Source organism: Podarcis muralis, chromosome 6, assembly GCF_964188315.1.
Source record: "Podarcis muralis chromosome 6, rPodMur119.hap1.1, whole genome shotgun sequence".
NCBI lineage: Eukaryota > Metazoa > Chordata > Lepidosauria > Squamata > Lacertidae > Podarcis > Podarcis muralis.
This window is the reverse complement of record NC_135660.1, coordinates 87,798,562-87,821,163: the sequence shown is the minus strand read 5'-3', so window position 1 is coordinate 87,821,163 and position 22,602 is coordinate 87,798,562. Positions and strand designations below refer to the sequence as shown.

The following is a 22,602-nucleotide window of genomic DNA, read 5'->3' as shown; positions in this document are numbered from 1 at the left end:
GCAAAGGCCTCAGTCAGACCATCTGATGCGTCTGACAATGAACTGGAAGAACCACTGTTCACCATTGGTCATTTTTCTCCTAAGAAAGAGGAGATGAGTCCAGAAGACTTGCGTCTAGTACGTAGGTCTGAAAGGGCGACCAAAGGCAGACCTCCAAAGAGGTATGCTGATGAGTTTGCTAAAACAGCAACTGCTGTTCTTAGTAGCTCAGAGAAGGTATGGGAACCTTCAAGCTTCAAAGAAGTTCAGGAGTTAACCTCTAAAGATGCTGAGCCTTGGCTTAATGCCATGAAGGCTGAAGTTGATTCCTTGAACAGGAACCAAACTTGGGAGCTGGTACCGGTAGTCCCAGGTATGAGACTGGTTGGCAGCAAATGGGTCTTCAAGGCCAAGACAGACCAAAATGGCAAGGTTGTCAGACACAAAGCCAGATTGGTTGCCAGAGGTTTTTCACAGGTACCAGGACAGGATTACCACGAGACCTACTCACCCACCGTCAAATATGAGAGCATTCGGCTGATGCTCAAGATCGCTGCGGAGGAGAAACTGCATGTTTCCCACCACGACATTAATACAGTTTTTTTGTACGGGATTTTGAACGAAGAGCTGTTCATGCTTCCACCTGACGGGATGCAGATACAGAAGGGAATGGTCTGTAAACTGCGGAAATCCTTATATGGTCTCAAGCAGAGTGCTAGGTGTTGGAACACAAAACTCACTGAAACGTTGCTTTCTCTAGGTTTTCACCAGGGCAAAGCTGATCCATGTGTGTTTGTCAAGGAGGAGGGGCAAAACAAACTGTATTGTTTATGTTTTGTTGATGATCTTCTGATGTTTTGGAAGAATCAGGCTTTCTATCAAAGCACCCTAGCTCAGCTGAAGGAGCACTTTGACATGAAGGATCTTGGTGAGGTATCCAACTATCTTTCTCTGCAGGTGGAGAAGGACCAAGCAGGTAATTTTCTGGTACACCAAACACAGAAAATTGCTGATGTATTAACCAGGTTGAATTTGGTTGATGCAAACCCAGCAGACACACCGATGGTGACAGGTTACCAGGTAGACAGTACTGCTGAAGCGTTTTCTGACACAACGCTATACAGATGCGTTCTAGGCAAGCTGAATTTCATTGCCAGATGTTCAAGACCTGACATAGCTGTAAGCTGTAATCTGCTTAGCAGACATGCCAACAATCCTACGGTTCAGGATTGGAAAGCTCTGAAGCGCATAGCCCGCTATTTGAAAGGGACTATGCACTACAGGCTGAGGTTCACCAGTCAGAAGACTGGAGGTCTTGAAATCTTTGCAGATGCAAGTTTTGGAAGTGACACCACAGATGGTACAAGCACTTCTGGAGTATGCTACATGTACAACCACTGCCTGTTTGACTGGTTGTGCAAGAAGCAAACAACAGTGAGCCTAAGTTCCTGTGAAGCAGAACTCAATGCTCTGTCATTTTCACTCATGGATTGTGAATGGTTGATGCAACTGTTTAAGGACATCGGGGTTTCTGTGAAATGTCCTATACAAGTGTATCAAGACAATAGATCGTGTTTGGCTTTGCTGAACTCCGAGAGTTGCAAGCAAAGAACCAAGTACTTGCAGATTAAGCTACATCGTGCAAGAGAGTGTATTCAGAAAGGACTGATTCGGGTGTCCTACATGGCAGGAAATGAAATTCCTGCTGATCTGTTGTCTAAGGTTGTTAACAAAGAACAACTTAAGGTTTATGTACAAAGGTTGCAATTGAGTGAACCACAGGTACTACAGGTTACACGGAAAGGGGGAGGATGTTAGGATATTTCCGTTCCACCTTAAGAGAGAGCAGGCTTTGAGAGTCACAGAGTCTGCGCATGTCCTAGTCACAGGATGTTTATGCTTGCTGTTTCCTTTCGATTTCAGTCGGTCAGAGACACTGACACAGAACGATCATGTTTTCTCTTTGTTCTGTTCAACGCTAAATAAAGTCTGTAAATTATGCTCTTTCCTCGGTGCAAGCTTTCTGGCTGTGTTTTCTGCTGATAAAGAACAGTGTGCACAAGCCTGGAATGTGGCAATCTATTTCTGAGGCTTCGTGTCGCTAACTGCTGGATCTGCCTGGCTACGGGAGATCGATGGATGTCCGACAGCCGGCTTGGGGCCATGATGGACAATATCTCCCTGGCAGTTTCCCAACAGCCGCTTCTGGCGAAACCAGAGCAGCGCACGGAAACGCCACTTACCTTCCTGCCTTAGCGGTACCTATTTATCTACTTGCACTTTGTGCTTTCGAACTGCTAGGTTGGCAGGAGCCGGGACCAAGCAACAGCAGCTCACCCTGTCGTGGGGATTCAAACCGCCAACCTTTCGATCGGCAAGCCCAAATGGCACAGTGGTTTAACCCACAGCGCCACCAGCATCCCTCTGTTAAAGCATAATAGCAGCCAATAGAATTTTAGGCTGAATTCAATAGGACTTCTGTTAGAACTGGGCTGAAAATAAATAAGGAATTGTTCTTTTAGAGATAGGGCTAGCTGTGCATTTGATTCCCCCAGTCTTCCTGCTGTTCCGTTTCCAGTCATTGTGGTAGCAGTGAAAATTGCAACGCAGCGGAATATAACCGGAATACGTTTCTGTGTTGTGGTGGTGTGTTTGTTTAACCTATTTTTGAATTGAATTCCATAGGCTAGGATCTTGAAGGCCCCCAGGGAGGGGGGGGCACACAAGCTAGTGGGCCCCTAGTACCTTTGAGATTCTCTTTTTCAGATCCCTACTTTCCCATCGCCCTCATCCTGATGTGGATTCAGAAGGGAAGAGGATGGGTGGGTTGCCTGCCGCAGTTCCTTCCTGCCATTGAGCCCAGGCAAAGAAAGGAAAGCTGGACTTAACAAACATGTGTTTATATGTGGCTTGCTGTAATTATATATTTTCCCTAATTTTGTGCGCTGCTGCTGGCTACCCTGAGCTCTTCTTTTTTTTAAAAAAAGAAAACATTACGGGATTGACTTTGAGAAAGCGAAAGAAATAAACAAACAAACGCTGTAGTCTTCCTCACTGTAGATCTGGGTCCTTGAGGGTGGGAGGAATTGTCTAAATGTCCCCAATCTTTTCCACAGCTCGGTAGGATCTTAAAGTTAAAGCAAAGGTCCGAAACAGCGTTGTCCAGGAGAGCAGGAAAAATATAATACTCTATGCTGTTTCCTCTCCCTGCTGAGATTTTAAAAATGAGAAACAGCAAAACCTGACGTTGTGCAAACAGACGGGTATCTTTGTTTTTTCAGGAGGGCATTCTTGATAGCGAAGGTAGTCCGAACCCCTCCAGTCGTCTTGGCTTATCAACCAAGGGAGATGCATTCCAGAGAGCTGCTCCCTTTTTATGTCACAGCTGGCTGAATGCCTGCGCTTGCAATTCCGCAGCTTGCAAAAGAACAGCCCCTTTGGCCGCTGCCGCAGCTGCTGGAATGAGAGAATTCCTTCTCCCCTGAGCAAGAACTCCTGCCTCCATTCCTTTGGGACTAGGGTGAGAAAACAAAACATGTGAGTCTCTCTCCCTCCCTCCCTGTTCTTCCTGGGAGCCCAAAGATGACAGGCTGGGCTTGCGAAGCCCACCCTGCACTCTGCTGCTACACCCTCTGGGGACTTTGGAATATCCTCCTCCTGGAAGCATGATTCTTTCAGCCGCCAGCGCTCCCACATGTCACTGAAGGGGTTCAGCTCATGGGCCAGCGCTTCCATCGGCCAGATGTTTAGCCCCTCCAAGATGTTCAGCTGGCACCAGTCGTTCTCCATCAGCGCTCCGTGGAAGAAAGGTAAGCGGCTGGAACCGACGGGAGGGCTTTTGTGGGCTTTTGGAGACCGGGGAGAATTTGGGCCAGCAAGTTAGGACGGCAGCGGAAATGTAAGAGGCAGGATTTGGGGCAGAGTGTACTTGGACTTGTGGAGACCATCTCCCCTTGGGTGGGTTTCATGGGATTCCAGATGTTGGGCAAACACCACCTGTTCTGAATGCTAAATCTGAATGCAGGAAAACAGAAGAACATAGAAACATAGAATTGCAAGCACTATCTTAGGTGGCAGAGCTAAAACCCTCAATTTTGGAGAAGATCCCTGGAACAAGGATGTGGGTCAGTCACGTTTGCCCAGATCTGAACGTAAAAGCTCGCTACCCAACTCTACTTAAATGGTTTACCCAATAAAAGGTGTGGTCTGAAGCACGTTGGGTCTCATCTTTGGGATTCAAGATCCCCGATTTCAGATCGTGATCTCCCCTTTAAAAATGTTTCACCTGGATTTTCGAATGCTGAGGAAAGTGAAATTCCCGGATTGTTCCCTCGTTGCTTTTCTAGTCACCACTAATTACTCTGACTTTTCCACAGCCCAAGGCTGCCTGCTGGGACATTTCAAACTTGTGTTCTGGGCTTATAACTTGGTCATAAAACCATGAATATACATGAAAGCAGATAACTGAGCTAGTGAACTGGGATCAGGTTTTATTTTAGAATAGAGAGTGGGTTAGAAAAAACAAAATAATTGGAAAAGGAAAAACACACAAACAGATATACTTCATAGTATATATAAGGAGAATATTATAGTTTAGAGGGAAATGTGAGATTCCCAATCCCTTCTTCTGATAGCAACAATGCAGTGTGAAGGAGAATTCTGCAAAGGAGAATCAGTGGGCAGGAACCCCACAATAAACTGGCATCAGTTGTTCAGTTTATTTTAGTTTCTTATAGGACAGCAGCTCTTTCTGCTTGTGAATGGTCTCAGTACCAGAATGTTTTTTCCCCTAGTTTACGGTGCAATTCTGAAATCCCGTGGTGACGACATGGGCCACGGCTAGAAAAAATGGTACATTTCCAACTGACTACAGGATACGAGTTAACTCAACTCAATGAACTTTTAAGAATTTAGCAGGGACCAGAGTAAGTGAAGGTACAACTTCGGCCTTCTCATCAGCCTGGGTCTGGGGCACAAATCATTTTTTCCAAATGGGAAAAAAAACCTACACTGAGTCCCAGAGCATTGAGGAGGTCCAGCATAAATGTGTAGATACAATTCGGTCGGCCAGTTGGTGGTACATGGATGTGTTGAGTCATCTATGCATGGGGAGGCAAATTCTGGGTAGAAAGTTTCCTGGATTGCTGAGGGTTAGACTACATGACCCTTGTTGTCCTTTCCAAGCCCACAATGTTATGATTCTGTGAAGGGTTCCACAACCATAGCTGTGCATTTCGTAAATACTCTGGGGCCATGGCCAGTCCAGAGAGGAAGAATCTGAACTGGAAGCAGCAATGCAAGCGCCAGATAACTATTTGAAAATAAAGTCTCCTCCAAGGCTGTGGAGGGGAAGTAATCCACAGTGTAGAAGGCTGTTGGCAAAAGTTAGCATTCTAAACTTCCTTCATGTAATAAGGGCATGCCAGACTGAAGCGATGATGTCCAGCTCTGAGAAGTTCTGGAGGTTGTTTTACACAGGGACAGAAACCCAAATGTGGGGCTGTACTGAGACCAAGAAGAAGGCATGGCCTCTGCCTCCTTCCTTCTCCTTTTCCTGACGTCTCCCTGGACTGAATAAATCGTACCCCTCTATTCTGCTTTGTTCAGACAGCACCTGGAACCCATTGTATGAGATCCCTTCCAGTTCTTCAATTTTGACAGGGACCTGGCTTCTTTTGCCGTGTAAAATACCATGCATATTGACGGCGCTTTATAAATAAGTGGATAATATTTTCTATACCAGTTTTGTCATCCAGATTTAGCGTATTTGTCTTCCATGAATGAAACACAGAGCCTCCAAGTGTCCCTATTTTCCAGGGACTGGTCCCATATTTACAGAAGCCGTCCCGGTTTTTGATTCGATCCCAGAATGTCCCGCTTTTCCTCAGGACGTCCCTATTTTCATCAGAGAAATGTTGGAGGGTGTGGAGTTATGCGACCCCCGAGCCAAGGAGATAAGGGACTCTACAACCTTAAGAAGACATCTGAAGGCAGCCCTGTCTAGGGAAGCTTTTTCATGTTTAATGTTTTGTTATGTTTTTATATATGTTGGAAGCCACCCAGAGTGGCTGGGCAACCCTGTAAGATGGGTGGGGGTATAAATAATACATTGATGATGCTGATGGGATAGTAAAGGTAAAGGGACCCCTGATCATTAGGTCGTGACTGACTCTGGGGTTGCAGCGCTCATCTCGCTTTATTGGCCGAGGGAGCCGGTGTACAGCTTCCGGGTCATGTGGCCAGCATGACTAAGCCACTCCTGGCAAACCAGAGCAGCGCACGGAAATGCCGTTTACCTTCCCGCCGGAGCGGTACCTATTTATCTACTTGCACTTTGACGTGCTTTTGAACTGCTAGGTTGGCAGGAGCAGGGACCGAGCAACGGGAGCTCACCCCGTTGCGGGGATTCAAACCGCCAACCTTCTGATCGGCAAGTCCTAGGCTCTGCGGTTTAACCCACAGCGTCACCCGCGTCCCACTATGGGATAGGATAGGATGGATGGGATAGGATGTCCCTATTTTCACCAGAGAAATGTTGGAGGGTATGGAAGCATCATTAACATTTCTGTTTTACTGTTGGGAGATCAAAGTGTGAAACATGGGGGATCACTTGCTCAGTGTGTCTACAACGGAGGACCACTTCACACATGGCATGCTTAGCAAGGTGTATGCCTAAAAATGCAATGTTTGTGCATGATAGTTGCTTGCTGGATGGAGCCAGCTCTACTGTTGGATAAGGTTGACCAGCGGTCTATATGAGGAACTGAGCCATGGGCCTCTTAGACCAGCGTTCTCAGGGGTGTCTGATTACTTAGTTCCCTTTCCCACCCCACGAGACAGGAGCCATCAGAGAAGTGGAAAATGTCCATTGTTTCAGAAAGGAAATGGCTATTTTCTTGGAGATGGCGGAAAATGCAGATGTCACCATGTGTTTAAAATAAGACTCATGAGGTGAAAAGTTTGTGTTGTGTGCTGAGGGAAGGACCACCTATGGTGCCCTGGGAAGGAGAAGGCGGGGAACAAAGAACCCAGGAATTAACCCTAATCCTCAAATCCACATTTATAAATACCCAACCTGTTGTCTTTCTCGCAAGTCTTTATCTAATGTTAGGAGGTTTTGGAGATAATTGTAGGATCCATTGTGGTCCAAAACAAAAAGACCTTGATTTCAAAGTAAATTAAAAACAGTCAATATTATCAACGAAAAAACAAGATTGCCTTCCTGTTTAATATCAGTCACAGAGCTCCCTGATTGAATCCCCCCCCCCAAAAAAAACCACCCCACAGCCATAGAAAATGTTCTTTGGATCCACACTGCTCCTTATAGCAGTTTTTCTTCTGTTGATTCTTATCCATCCACTGGTGCAGAGATTCAATCTAGATGTCTAAGTTAGAACTCCGTTCCCTAATGTGCTACCTTTCCACAGACAGGGAGTTTGAGATACGGGAGAATATTCAATACTTGTGACTTCTGTGATGCAATTCCAAGATAAGCGATGCACAAATTCCACGCATAACCTGGGCCAGTTTTTTTCCTCCACCTTTGTCTTGACTGGCTAGTGAGAAGGTTGGCTGTTAGCATGTGTCAAGATCATTGCCCTGCTCTCTGAATATTTACAGCCGGTCTGTGCATAATATGTCAGCCTGTGGGCAGATAATCTTACAAATTAAACATTACAGGAGGTCAAGGAAGTCATGAATCTCCCTATAATTGGATTGTATTACATAGCTATGAGATAGCTATGAGATGACCTTAAGGATGGAAATACTCTGCAGTGGTGTAGCTTGTGGGGAACCAGGGTGCATGGCCCTGGGCACAAAATTATGAGGGGGCACAACCAGACACCCCCCATGACAGGCTCCCTGCTGAGCTCCTTTCCACCTTCCAGAGAGATCTGGATTGGCTCCCAGTACGTTTCCGAGCACAATTCAAAGTGTTGGTGCTGATCGTTAAAGCCCTAAACGCCTCAGTCCTGTATACTTGAAGGAGCGTCTCCACCCCCATCGTTCTGCCTGGACACTGAGGTCCAGCGCTGAGGGCTTTCTGGCGGTTCCCTCATTACGAGAAATGAGGTTGCAGGGAACCAGACAGAGGGCCTTCTCAGTAGTGGCGCCCACCCTATGGAACACCCTCCCTTCAGATGTGAAGGAAATAAGCAGCTAACCTATCTTTAAAAGACATCTGAAGGCAGCCCTGTTCAGGGAAGTTTTTAATATTTAACGCTGTACTGTTTTTAACACTTGATTGGGAGCCACTCAGAGTGGCTAGGGAAACTCAGCCAGATGGGCGGTGTATAAATATATTATTATTATTATTATTATTATTATTATTATTATTATTATTATTATTCCATAGCTGCGGGGGATGGGGGGACAAGCCATACTGAGGCTGGGCCATCAACCTATGGGGCTGATGTGTGCCTTCTTTCCCAGTGCCTGCAAGCATCTTGCCCCTGGGCTGGCTGAGAGGCACTGGTTCTTCTGGCCTGTGAAGTGGCAAGGATGCAGCAGGCAGGGACCGGAGACTGAGGGCACCGGTGGGAGCGGTGGCCAAGGCCCAGGCCAAGGAGAAGGAGGCTGCTTCTTCAGAGATGGAGGCCGAGGCCAAGCCATGGTAACTGCAGGCAGTGCAGCAACTCTGCGTTCCTGATGCGGCCATGACTGGCAGGCAATGTTAGGGCATGCAAGGGCAGCCCTGAGCTCTCCTACACCAATGCCCGCCAGAATGCCACTCCCACACCCCGCTACCCACAAGGTTTCCAGCCTGGTTGAGGGGGAGGGGGCATAGCTGTCAACCGTCCCTTATTTGGCGGGAAACTCCCTTATCACAGCGCCGTGTCCCACTGCTGTCCCTTATTGATGATGTCCCTTAAATTTCCCGGGTTTCAAAGGAAGCAGCTCCTCTCCCTCCCTCCCTGCTGGCCAGGGAGGAGGGAGGCTCCAACTGTGTTGCTTGGCTGCCCGTCCTGGCCCCCTCCGGCCTCCTCTCACCAGCCTCGGCCCCTGGGGGCCCCTCCCCGCCGGGACTGTGGAGCCTTGAGAGGAGAGCGAGGGCAACCATAGAGAAAGCAGTTCAGAGAAAGGAGGTGGAGGCGGAGGTGCGGGCAGGTGTTCCAAGGGCTAATCAAAGAGGGGGAAAGTGGGGGAAGGACTGCAAGCGCTTCTCCCATAGATCTGTAGTGGTAGACTAGCATAGATGGTCTGATCTGTGGGTTTACTTCGAGTGCTATTTCCCCCCCTCCTCCCCGCCTGATGGAACTGAGAGCTGCAGATGGAGCAGGAGAGAAAAAATACAGAACTGCAGCAGCATCTTTGTAGCTTGGACTTTGTTTTGTGCGACAAGTGGTTGCTGCTTGTAGTTATTTAATTGCAGTGTTTCATTAGCTGGTGTCTTGAGCAGCAACCTCTGGAAACGAAGGGCTAAAAAGCGGCGCTGCTCTCCAAAATTATCTGGTCCCTTTTAACTTCGTGTTTCAGCTGGTTGACTAAAATGCCTTATTTTGGCTGCTGGTCCTTTATTTTCAAATCTGTAAGTTGACAGCTATGGGAGGGGGCTGCAACCACCCACCAAGGAGGGAGGGAGGCAGGAAAGGGCCCAAAGGAGGAAGCCCCCCCCATGCACCTGCCTCAACCCCAGCTACCCAGCCCACCAAGCCAGCGCAACCTTTGCCCCGCCCCAGGCGCCGGCAACCCACGGTATGCCACTGATACTTTATGGCTGTCCTCTCTCTCTCTTTTAGGCAAAAGGACCCCGCTAGCTGACAGCAGGGTGGTTCTGACCAATATGAAGATAATAAGCAATGATAAAAATCAAAGCGAAAGGCTAAGACCAGACCCTCCAACCACCTATGACTCTGCAGCAGAACCTGGTCCTCCTGAATCAAGCGTTGCCCCAGAGCGCCCAGCAAGTTCAGCCATCATATGTGAGGCGCCAGTGAAAGCCGAGTGTATGACTACGCTCCCTGGCCTTGACACATTAACGCCGAAACACCAGGTGCTGAGATTAGCCAAGTTTGAATCGGAAGACTCTGGTGTGGAGTTGCCGAGTGGGGCCAACTCTCCCTCGACACCCAAGGGCTCCGAGAAAAGCTTTGTGCTCCACAGCAGAGATCCTTCTTGTGACTCTGGGGTGCTGAGCGCCTCTTCCTCTCCAGCAGCTGACCACGCAATCGCGAGAGTGTGCAAAGACGCTGTAGATGCTTGTCTGTGCATGTCGGATGGCAAACCGGCAGCGGGACACCGCGCAGGGCAGTCTCCTGAAGTTTGCTTGGAGGGTGGCACTGATTGCCCAGAGGGGGGAAATCCTGAACCGTCTTTTTTGGGTGGCAGCCAAGGGGAGCGCGTGGAAGAGAAAACCAGCGGATCCCTGCTCCCCACTCAACCTCCAGAAGAAGAGAAAAGACCTGGTGATGGTTACGGAAAAGACAACTTTGAAGAGATGCTCCTGCAGGGACACCCCTTGAGAAAATACCCCACAAGTGACAGTTTGGATGAGTACATGGACGAATGCTGTAGGCTGAGCCAGGTAAGATTCCTCTTCGGATGAAATGCCCAGACTCTTCTTCAATTAGTTATTGCGGAACAAAAGGCACCTTTTTGGCCCATTTCCTTGGACGGTGTTCTTTCACTTACAGTATTTTTTGCTCTATAAGACTCACTTTTTCCCTCCTAAAAAGTAAGGGGAAATGTGTGTGCATCTTATGGAGTGAATGCAGGCTGTGCAGCTATCCCAGAAGCCAGAACAGCAAGAGGGATCACTGCTTTCACTGCGCAGCGATCCCTCTTGTTCTCCTGGATTCTGAGATTCAGAATGTTTTTTTTTCTTGTTTTCCTCCTCCAAAAACTAGGTGCGTCTTATGGTCTGGTGTGTCTTATAGAGTGAAAAATATGGTAACTGCACAATCTTAACCAACTCTACTCAGAAGTAAGTCCTATTGAATTAAATGGGGTTTACTCCCAGTTGTGGTGTTAGAATTGCAGCTCCGGTGGTTGATTGTTCTGAGTTGTCTGTTCTCTGCTCCAGTTTCCACACACTGTGTTGGTTGCCTAATAGAGAGGCTGTACGAGTGTGTTTTGTCGTGAACTGTTTATGTGATTTCCAGACAGCTGTTTCTGAATGGAGGGCTGGAAGTTCTCCAGAATAACTGCAGAATACAGTGGTACCTCAGGTTACATACACTTCAGGTTACAGACGCTTCAGGTTACAGACTCCGCTAACCCAGAAATAGTAGCTCAGGTTAAGAACTTTGCTTCAGGATGAGAACAGAAATTGTGCTCCGGTGGCGCGGCAGCAGCAGGAGGCCCCATTGGCTAAAGTGGTGCTTCAGGTTAAGAACAGTTTCAGGTTAAGAATGGACCTCCAGAACAAATTATGTACTTAACCCGAGGTGCCACTGTAATCTACTGAAAGATACCAGTGCAATTGCAATCGGCTTTCCACACTAAGCATTCTTCTAGAACACCTGTTTATTGAGCATTCATCCTGAACTGGGAGCAACCCAGCCAGATGGGCAGGGAATAATAATAATAATAATAACAATAACAATAATAATAATATCTGCTTGCATGAAGCTTATGTTCTAGAGCAGTGTTTCCCAGTGTGGGCACACACCCAGCAGGAGCAGGGACCAAGCAACGGGAGCTCACCCTGTTGCGGGGATTCAAACCGCCGACCGGCAAGCCCTAGGCTCTGTGGTTTAACCCACAGCGCCACCCACATCCAACAAGCAGTTTAGGAAGCAATTAATTAAGGGGCTGCTGGGATGGAGAGCCAAGAAAATAGAAATTTGATTTGTGTGGCGGTTTACAGTGTTGAAGTGTTTGATTAAGTTGAATATGAGGATTAAAAGGAAGGAAACGTCAAGGGAAAGGACTTGTGCATTGGAACAGGAAATCATAGCATCATAGCATTGTAGCATTTGAAGGGACCTGAGGATAGTCTGGTCCAGCTCCCTGGAATGCAGGAATATGCAGGTGACCCTTGCGGGAATTGAACCTGCAACCTTGGCATTATCAGCACTATGCTCTAACCAACTGAGCTAATCTAAACTCTCCAGGTAGGGCCATTTCACTCAGGCAGAAAGCACTCTGTGAAAGAAAAGGGTGTCGGCATTTTATTACACGTGGCTTCTGGGATGCAGGTGGCGCTGTGGTCTAAACCACTGAGCCTCTTGGGCTTGCCGATCTGAAGGTCGGCCGTTTTTAATCCCTGTGATGGAGTGAGCTCCCGTTGCTCTGTCCCTGCTCCTGCCAACCTAGCAGTCCGAAAGCATGCCAGTACAAGTAGATAAATAGGTACCGCTGTGGCGGGAAGGTAAATGGTGTTTCTGTGCGCTCTGGTTTCCGTCAAGGTGTTCTGTTGCGCCAGAAGCAGTTTAGTCATGCTGGCCATATGTCCCGGAAAGCTGTCTGTGGACAAACACCAGCTCCCTTGGCTTGAAAGCAAGATGAGCGCTACAACCCCATAGTCGCCTTTGACTGGACTTAACTGTCCAGGGGTCCTTTAACATGTGGCTCTAATGTAATGTGCACGTTACCACAAAGTTGGCTCTTGCTTAACTTTTCTGCAATACTTGCTTATTGCCCAGAATTGGTATCGTAATGTAGTTTCTATGGAAGTTTTATAGATTCATGCATCAATCCCATCAAGTTAAGTAGCTCTCCTGGACGATTTCCCCACCCCTGAATATGGGTTTATTGCATAGAATGGGTATCAGAACAGGATTTGTGGGCGTTTCGTGGCTTACAGCATGAATCTCAGCTAATTATGCGTAACTAGTGGATTTGGTTGGTTCATTTAGCACAGAAATTGGTTGTCCCAGGCCATTTTTCTGGAAGACTGTCTACTGCATAGAATGGGTTTTTGGAACATTGGGTGGCAACATTCAGGCAACGTTTACTCAGAGTAGACCCGTTGAAATTCGTGACCACAATAGAGTTTGGCTCGTGAATTTCAGTGGGTCTGCTCTGAATAAAACTTAAGTTGGCTAGATTTGATTTCCACGGACGTTTTATTTCCATGGAAGTCAGTTTCAGCTACTCAGGTATGGCATGAATCTGGTTGGTTTCTCTAGCTGAGAAGTTGGCCAAACTCTGGGCTGTTTGGTTCTGGGTGTGAAGTGGTTCATAAAAGTATAATACCAGAATGGTTTCGGGTGTAAAATATTGTGTCCATATGGGAAGAAGGCTCAGATCAAGGGGAGTGGTGGTGGGACAACGATGAGTGGTCAGAGGGAGAAGAGGGAGAGGACTTGGGAGAAGGAGGTGTTGGAAGCTGAAGAGATAACAGGGCTCAGTTGGGAGAGTCTGTGGCAAAGAGAAGCCAGACTCAGAGGCAGAGATGAGTCAGGCTGCTGAAGAGTCACGGGTTACTCCCCTTCCTGCTGCAACAAATTCCTGCTGGTCTCCCAGAACCAGGAGGGGCATGAAAAGGGGTGGAGGAGAGTTGGGCTTCATGCAGGCACAGTCTCAAATTGCTTGGATAAAGCACTGGACAGGAGGGAGCTCAGACAGCCATGGGGAAGCGGGGACTTTCAGTCTCAGCAACTGATCCATGGGGCAAGAGCTACTGCGGATACAGCCGCTGGTACTCATGAGGCCTGATGCTCAGCCCAGCCTGTGACGATCGCGTTCTTACTTAGAAAGAATTGACTCCGATTTTGAGTGATCTTTGTGATTTCCTGCAGGCGTGCTCTGTGGCACAACCCAGCTCGCTGTTTTTGAAACAAGTTTTATTTATAAAGGGGCCGTTGCTTTTCCGTTCTGGCACTTCCAGCTTCCCAGTTTGAATTCACAGGGCTGTGAAGTTTCAGTGTATCAGTGCTGGCAAATTTCCAGTTCTAAACACATTTCTTGATGTAAAAAGAAAAGTGACTCAAAGCTGCACACACACACACACACACACACACACAAAATGCATAGCTGTGTGATAGTCAGGCCAATGTTTTAGGGTGGCCCTGGGGGCCTTCAGATCTCCTGCCCCTTCCCTCATTTTTAACCTTCCCCCCCCCCTATAAATTTGCTTGCAGCCCTGCTGGGCATGCTGCAAATCACAGTGCTGGAGAGACCACAGCAAACTAGCCTTTTTAATTTGCATCCATACACATAAATTACCATATACACATTTGTGTTGTGAGCCTGTGCCTTGAGTCTTTAAAGTCCCCTGACTGTAGCCAGTGCTGGATTTAGGGCGCTGATCCGAGGCGGCGCAAAATTGAGAAGACCCATTTGGGGGTGCCAAATTTTTGCCTTGCTCAGGGTGGCATATTACCACAGATTACCAAAGTCTGCCCCTGGTTGTAGCAGCACAGGCTACACATGCAAATTACAGTCACCTACCATGGTGCAATTTCCATTTTTTTCTTTTGAAAAGCCCTACGTATTACCTTAAAAGGGACGCGGGTGGCGCTGTGGGTTAAACCACAGAGCCTAGGACTTGCCGATCAGAAGGTCAGTGGTTTGAATCCCCGCGACAGGGTGAGCTCCCGTTGTTCGGTCCCTGCTCCTGCCAACCTAGTAGTTTGGAAGCATGTCAAAGTGCAAGTAGATAAATAGGTACCACTCCAGTGGGAAAGGTAAACGGCGTTTCTGTGTGCTGCTCTGGTTCGCCAGGAGCGGCTTAGTCATGCTGGCCACATGACCCGGAAGCTGTATGCCGGCTCCCTCGGCCAATAAAGTGAGATGAGTGCCGCAACCCCAGAGTCGTCCGCGACTGGACCTAATGTTCAGGGGTCCCTTTACCTTTACCTTACGTATTACCTTGCCTATTTTGAGTAAGTGAAGCACAGTATCAAATTCAGAGAATGATGGGGAAATATGCTGGGCTTGCGTCTTCTCTGCACCCAAGCCAGTCTCTTGCTGTTCCAAGTCTAGATATTATCTAGTTGTTGAACCTCTTTGCCTACATGGGCAACATCTTTTCCATGGACTTAACTGCATCAACGGGAGCAGTAAATTTCTGTTTCAGTGGAGCATCTCCCAAGGACTATATAATATTTTATTATAATAATTTATTATTTATACCCCGCCCATCTGGCTGGGTTTCCCCTAGACTTAACTGAGCCACAGTCAAGCTGGTTAGGGTTGAGGATTCCTTGCGGATGTCAGTATAGGAGCAGTAGGTAGGTTGCAACTTTTTCTGGAAACATCATGTGTTTGAACCAAAAATACCTAACATTTGTGGGGTGCTTTCTTCCTCATTGTAGGTGAATCAAGGAAATGCCAAGGCCCACGGCTCAGGCCTGGGTTACCTGGAACACATCTGCCAACTCATTGAAAAAATTGGGCAGCTACAGGAGCACAACCTGAGATTACAGAAGCAAGTCAGCAGCTTGCAGAAGGAGCAGAAAGCAAACCAGCTAACAGAGGTAAGAAGAAAGGGCCCACGACTCCTTTTCGCCAGGTTGTAGATATGGCTCCCCTGTTATGCCAGCTGAAGCCCTGCTTCTACCTGTGCCCACCCAGGCAGAGGGGATAAACTCTCTGCTCAAAAGCAGACATGGCAGAAAAGAAAGACAGATGGCCCCACCACAGACCATAAATCAGAGATGGTACTAGTGTTTGGGTGTGGTTTTTCCCCTCAACGGGAGAGAAGTTCCTTTACTCCACGTTTGGGAGTGATGTAAACTTCTGTCATCCACCGGGTCTTTGCCTGAGTGAGTTCAGGATTTGATGTCAGTGTATGCCCAAATCCCAGCCACGATTCAACCCTTTTTCATCCTGTTCTGCCGCGATAATTCTGCCAGCAGAACAGCTCTATTACGCCTGGGATGGATTTCAAGAACCTCTGGCATGGGTGGCCTTCCATCGCTTTCTAAATGTCCCTTAGCCAGAAAATCTCTGCAGGCTAGACTCCCAAATTTAATCTGAGCATCAAATCAGTTTGCTGCTTTCTTCTGCTTTGTACAAACAAAAAAAAATCCTTCCAGTAGCACCTTAAAGACCAACTAAGTTAGTTCTTGGTATGAGCTTTCGTGTGCATGCACACTTCTTCAGATACACTGAAACAGAAGTTGCCAGATCCTTCTACATAGTGAGAAGGTGGGGAGGGGTATTACTCAGAAGGGTGGTGGGAATGGGTGGTGGGAAGGGTGGTGGGGAATGGGTGATTGGCAGATAGCTGTGATGAGCCTGTTGCTGCTTTGTAGTATTGGAAAGTTACCATAGAATCAAGTTGGAAGGTTCCTGCTGTCAGGAAGAGTCATCCCGCAGTTCACCGGCTCAGTCTACACAAGCGAGATTATGCGTCTCTGTCAAGGTCACAGATCAGGACAGTGTTGGAGCTGAGAAAAGAATGTAATCTCTCAGCTTCCTCTTGATTAGTCATATCATTATCTCCTTCCTCAGTTTTGTCCTTTTGATGTCCATGCAGCTGGTTTTGTGCTTAGATTGTCTCCTGCCATCTCCCAAATCATCTCTTTTGTATTCTTCTAACCCAGGCACGTCCAAAGTCCAGCCAGGGACCTCAATCCGGCCCGCCAGTCGGTTTAATCCGGCCTCTGTGGCAGTTTATTTTCTGGGTTAAAATCCTATAAAAAGGCCAACAACTTTGGTCGGCCCTCACGCATGTTCACTTCATCAAATTTGGACAGCTCTGTATCTAATCTATTCTTTTTCTCATCCTTCTGATGTCATCTTCAGCTGCAAAATCCAGCGATTTTTACCTGTGCTCCCCACATGGGACCTGGTTTTACGGTCACGTCTATTCTCACAAGTTTTCAGATGGCATGATATTGTGCATAGTGCCTATAGCGATTTTGTTCTGCAGAGAGTGTAGCACTATGTTGATTAATTTGAGTGGCATTGCCAAAGTCCATAATTACCTGGTTTAGAATATGATTTTGTCCAGCTCATAATGCATGCATGCATTATGAATCATACAGAAGTTCTTTTCCACTTAGAAAAATGCAAAATGAACAGAACGTGCTCTTAGCTGAAGTACTTTTTGCGCAATACACTAATCACAGCTCAGACTGAGTTAAGCAAACATCTTTAAGCACTGATTTAAATGCCCCTGCAAGCTATGGGGCAAGCCCAGGGAATCTCTGGAGCCAAAAGTGGGGAGGGCAGAGGTACAAAAGAGTTGCGTAGTTCTTGAACTTCTCTGACCAAGTGCAGTGGTGTAGCGTGGGTTGTCAGCACCCGGGGCAAGGCAAGTAATTTGCGTCCCTTAACCCGTGGTAGGGGCAGAGAGCTGCGAGTGCGAGCGCCCCCCCCCAGATGTTGCGCCCGGTGCGGCCGGCCCCCCTGCACCCCCCACGCTACGCCACTGACCAAGTGCATGACCTGAATGATCTATATTGTAAAGGTAAAAAGGTACCTTTTACCTCTATATTGTTCACAAAGGGCAAACCTACCTAACCAGTAACTGAATGTAACAGAGTTTTGACGTGATCACTTCTCTCAGCTTTATGATGCAGTTCTTTGACCCAAACATGTGCAGAAAAATGCACATACTGATTAAAATAACGTATGCATTAGATGATGAGATATTGCATGAAAAAAATTCCATGTATGAGGAGAAACGCACATGAAAACGCATGCAGATTTTTACCTGCTGATTTTTTTAAATAAAAATTTGCAAATTAATGCACAACTGATGGGCAATCTGAACATAAGGATGGAAACAGGAGAGAAACTGAAATGGACAGGTTTTGACTTTCATCTCATGGCTGTACACACTAGCCTCTTTTGCTTAGGCTTAAAAGATAGGACCTCTCTTCCAAAAGTCAAGGCTATGTTAAGTTGTGGGTGAACATATCAGATGACACAGCGATTCTTCAAACAGCTCTTGTTTATTCACAGGCCAGGACAGAACTGAACTGAAGGGTTCAATCAGCCTGCTTATATAGAGCTCCAATACAACGTTACTGTAACAACTTTCTAAAACTATCCAATCACTGAACGTCACTTTCGATCCCTTATTTGCATAACTATCTACAGTATCCCCCTGCTGGCCCAGGATGAGAACTTCAGTACATAACAGGCTATACTTGTTAGTTCCAGATATCTTCTTGTCAGGTGTTTTTTTCAGCATCTTTCAGGTGGGTGCCATTGCCATTCTAAGAGAACAAGGGAGAAGTTCATGGCGAGCTCTGGCACCTATTTTTCTTGGAAAATAGCACTGCTTATTGTTATAAGTATGGCTCCCTTACAGCCCTGCAATTCTTATTTATTTTATTTTTTTATCTATTGGAAATTTTATTTTCAACATAACAAAAACCCCCACCCCCCCAATACAGAAATCCACCCTCATTAAACGTGAACATAACATACAACGGGCCAGTCGTGTCCGACTCTAGGGTTGTGCGCCCATCTCACTTAAGAGGCCGGGGGCCAGTGCTGTCCGGAGACACTTCCGGGTCACGTGGCCAGCGTGACGAAGCTGCAGCTGGCGAGCCAGCACCAGCGCAGCACACGGAAACGCCGTTTACCTTCCCGCTCTAAAGCGGTACCTATTTATCTACTTGCCCTTGGGGGTGCTTTCGAACTGCTAGGTGGGCAGGAGCTGGGACCGAAAGACGGGAGCTCACTCCGCCGCGGGGATTCGAACCGCCGACCATGCGATCGGCAAGCCCTAGGCACTGAGGTTTTACCCACAGCGCCACCCGTGTCCCATAATGAGCATAGCATGCAACAATACAAACAACCAAATAAAAGACTTCCTTTATCCTGTATCTGGCCTCCTTATTTACTTCTTATAGATTTTCCTAATTATAACTTAAATACCGTATTTTCCCCTCTATAACACGCAGATTTTTTCTCCTAAAAAGGAAGGGGAAATGTCTGTGCGTGTTATAGAGCGAATGTGTGGTCCCTGGAGCCAAAAAATCAAGCAAAAGTCAAATCGCGAGTCACGGAGAAGGGAAACCTGAAAAGAGGAAGTGGCTGCTTTCCTGCATTCTGCCTCAGGGTCTTACTGCCCACCCTCCTCTGTTTCGTTGCTGTGATTGCTCAAACAGAACAAAGAGCAGGGAAAACCCCTCCCCTCCAGGCAAGCAGAGTGTCGTTCTTTCTAATTCCTCTCTGTGCTCCGGTGCTGCTGGGGGAGAGGGAGAGAGAGTGGGGGAGGGAGAGGGAGAGGGGGGGAGGGAGAGGGAGAGAGAGGGGGGGAGGGAGAGAGGGGGGGAGGGAGGGGGGAGGGAGAGAGAGAGAGATGGCTGGCTTGGGGGGGAACTTTTGCCTTTCTTTCCTCCCACCCGTTATCCCTCTCCAGCATTCTTAGCCAGCTGCTTCTCTGCACACCCCTCTCATGTCCCTTCTTTATTTTTCCTTCGCTCCCCACTTAAAATGTGGTTACAAAGCATAGATCAACATGGATCCTCAGGATCTTTGCATTGGGTCACCCCAAATTCACCATCAGATCACATAGCATGTCCATGGCTACAGCCTGCACCAAAAAAATCACGCACCCACTGTTGCCTGGGGCTGCAATGGTGCAAAAACGTGGTTAAAAAGCATGGATCCACATGGATCCTCAGGATCTTTGCATTGGGTCACCCCAAATTCACCATCAGATCACATAGCATGTCCATGGCTACAGCCTGCACCAAAAAAATCACGCACCCACTGTTGCCTGGGGCTGCAATGGTGCAAAAACGTGGTTACAAAGCATGGATCCACAGGAATTCTCAGGATCTTTGCATTGGGTCACCCCAAATTCACCATCAGATCACATGTCTGTGGCCACAGCATGAAGCACAAAAATGATACATCCACTGTTTCATTCAGAATGTTTTCCCCCTTGTTTTCCTCCTCTAAAAACAATGTCCGTGTTATGGTCAGGTGCGTGTTATAGAGCGAAAAATACGGTATCCACAAAGTCTCCTGCAGATATTAATCAAAACAAGTCCAGGTCTGTATTTTAGGGCACTGTTTTGTGAAGTATTCTCTGCTTTTCCCCCTTGCTTTTTGAAACTCTTGTCTAATTGCCTGTTAATCTAGCCAGTTCAATATACTCTGACAGTTTGTCTTGCCATTCCTTTTTTGTTGGCACAATTTCTTTTTTCCAATTTTTAGCAATTGCTAACAATTGCCAATTGCAGCCCTGCAATTCTTGGTTGTAAGCCTGAAGTTTGGCCAGGAGAAGGTTAATGAAAGAAGCAGGGCATCTGGAGATTATCTTGATGGCTCTGGCTGAGTGGCCAAGGACTTTGCTTCTCTGAAGGAGATGCCTCTCTGTGGAAGGGCTCTCCTGGAATGTGAGAGCCATTTGAGAATCAGCTGCACCTCTCTCTGTTGTCATCAGGGTATCTCTCTTTGTGTGTGAGATAAGAGAGGCAAAAGCCAAGACCAACAGGCATGTATTAGCCGTAAATAAAGAAAAATAAAATCTACGCACTAATTTGTAAATATGATACAGTCAGAACAAGTTAAGGAATGTAATACATGGTGAGAAAGGGCTCAGGACAATGTCCCAGTGGCTATCTGGGGATATATATATATATATATATATATATTTGTAAAAGCACATACAGATTTTGTTTAAACATGGCAACAAGAGAAAATTGTTTTAAAACAATGAGCAAATAGTATACAGTGGTACCTCGGGTTACATACGCTTCAGGTTGCAGACTCCACTAACCCAGAAATATTACCTCGGGTTAAGGACTTTGCTTAAGGATAAGAACAGAAATCGCGCGGTGGTGGCGTGGTGGCCCCATTAGCTAAAGTGGTGCTTCAGGTTAAGAACAGTTTCAGGTTAAGATCGGACCTCTGGAACGAATTAAGTACGTAACCAGAGGTACCACTGTACAGTCGTACCTCGGGTTACATACGCTTCAGGTTACATATGCTTCAGGTTACAGACTCCACTAACCCAGAAATATTGCCTCAGGTTAAGAACTTTGCTTCAGGATGAGAACAGAAATCGTGCAGTGGTGGCGCAGCAGCAGCAGGAGGCCCCATTAGCTAAAGTGGTGCTTCAGGTTAAGAACAGTTTCAGGTTAAGAACAGACCTCCGGAATGAATTAAATACTTAACCCGAGGTACCACTGTATTGCCCCAGTAAAGATACACACAGTCAATAAAAACAACCCGGCCACTTGTTGGAAGTGTCGGAAATAGAGCAGGGACTTTTTTCCACATGTGATGGGAATGTCATATGCTAAATAAATATTGGGGGGGGGGGGGATAAAAAGTCAACCGAAAAAGTATTTTAAGTTATGTGGAAGGTTCAGTGAGGTGGGAGCATAAAGGATTGGTTTCTTATATGCTGACAGCAACTAGAATTCTATATTCCATCAGTATCCAGACATTACATACGAAGATAAGGTAAAGGTAAAGGTACCCCTGCCCGTACGGGCCAGTCTTGCCAGACTCTAGGGTTGTGCGCCCATCTCACTCTATAGGCCAGGGGCCAGCGCTGTCCGGAGACACTTCCAGGTCACGTGGCCAGCGTGACAAGCTGCATCTGGTGAGCCAGCGCAGCACACGGAACGCCGTTTACCTTCCCGCTGGTAAGCGGTCCCTATTTATCTACTTGCACCCGGGGGTGCTTTCGAACTGCTAGGTTGGCAGGCGCTGGGACCGAACAACGGGAGCGCACCCCGCCGCGGGGATTCGAACCGCCGACCATACGATTGGCAAGTCCTAGGCGCTGAGGTTTTACCCACAGCGCCACCCGCGTCCCACACATACGAAGATAGATTGTTATTAATTTTAAATGTGATATTAATCGGTTTATTGTCATCTTACTTTCCATTTGTTGAGCTTCTTATTAAACCAGACATACAGTGGTACCTCTGGTTACGTACGTAATTCGTTCTGGAGGTCCGTTCTTAACCTGAAACTGTTCTTAACCTGAAGCATCACTTTAGCTAATGGGGCCACCACGCCACTGCCACACGATTTCTGTTCTTATCCTGAAGCAAAGTTCTTAACCTGAAGCACTATTTCTGGGTTATCAGACTCTGTAACCTGAAGCGTATGTAACCCGAGGTACCACTGTATAATGTTCCGTATTGTAAGTGGTAATATAACATATGCATAACGGTGCATATGAAAATATTGAAGGGATTTTACCTCTCTGAAATGCTTACTAGGGATAACTTCACAAAGAAACTGGTATCTGGAGCAGAATTTAGATACTTAGGAATGTCAAAATCGTATTTTATGTTTGTAGAATGGAACATACACCTGAAGAACTGCAAGTAGGGTCTCCAAAGGGTCTTGGTGTTCTGGGGTGAAGTTTCACTATACAGTATTCCTAGATTATGTTAGGCACGTTTATTTGGCCAAACAGTTCCTAGGGGAGAAGCTGGCCATCTCTCTCATGGAATTCCAGCAATTTGTTCGTGCTATCTTGTGGCGCCACGTTGCATACTCCTGACTAGCTGCAAATTAAACTCAGGCATATCTCCTCTTTCACCTGGCGTAGGAGTGTTTTCTACAGCATTGCTCCTGCGGAGCTGCCAGCATTTTGTTGAGCTCACACCAAGAAGGGAAGATTTTTTTTCCTCCGAAGAGCAGACCGCACAGCCTATTGGTGCAGAACGGAAACATGTCCGACCTCTCAATCATTCCAGAAGGAGGAGGAGGAAGCAGTGACAAAACAAGCAAAGGTAGGTTTCTGTCTTCTGGCCCACTGACCTTAAAGTATAATGCACTTATTATGGAATAGGTCTT

The 22,602-nt window shown here is 47.1% G+C and overlaps 1 protein-coding gene across 4 annotated transcripts in view; it reads left to right on the top strand.

Annotated features, from left to right (window-relative positions):
• The first annotated feature begins 2,815 nt into the window (after positions 1–2,815).
• Positions 2,816–22,602, top strand: part of LOC114596993 (uncharacterized) — a 31,010-nt gene continuing 11,223 nt past the window's right edge. For 2 of the 4 annotated variants that reach the window (XM_028728949.2, XM_028728950.2), the window contains exons 1-4: positions 2,817–3,788; positions 9,720–10,504; positions 15,183–15,344; positions 22,355–22,538. In XM_028728949.2, coding sequence (XP_028584782.2) covers positions 3,674–3,788; positions 9,720–10,504; positions 15,183–15,344; positions 22,355–22,538 — 1,246 coding nt within the window. In that variant the 5' untranslated portion in view covers positions 2,817–3,673. Of the gene's footprint in view, positions 3,789–9,719; positions 10,505–15,182; positions 15,345–22,354; positions 22,539–22,602 lie in introns of all 4 variants that reach the window. The other 2 variants (XM_028728951.2, XM_028728948.2) reach the window with 2 other exon arrangements.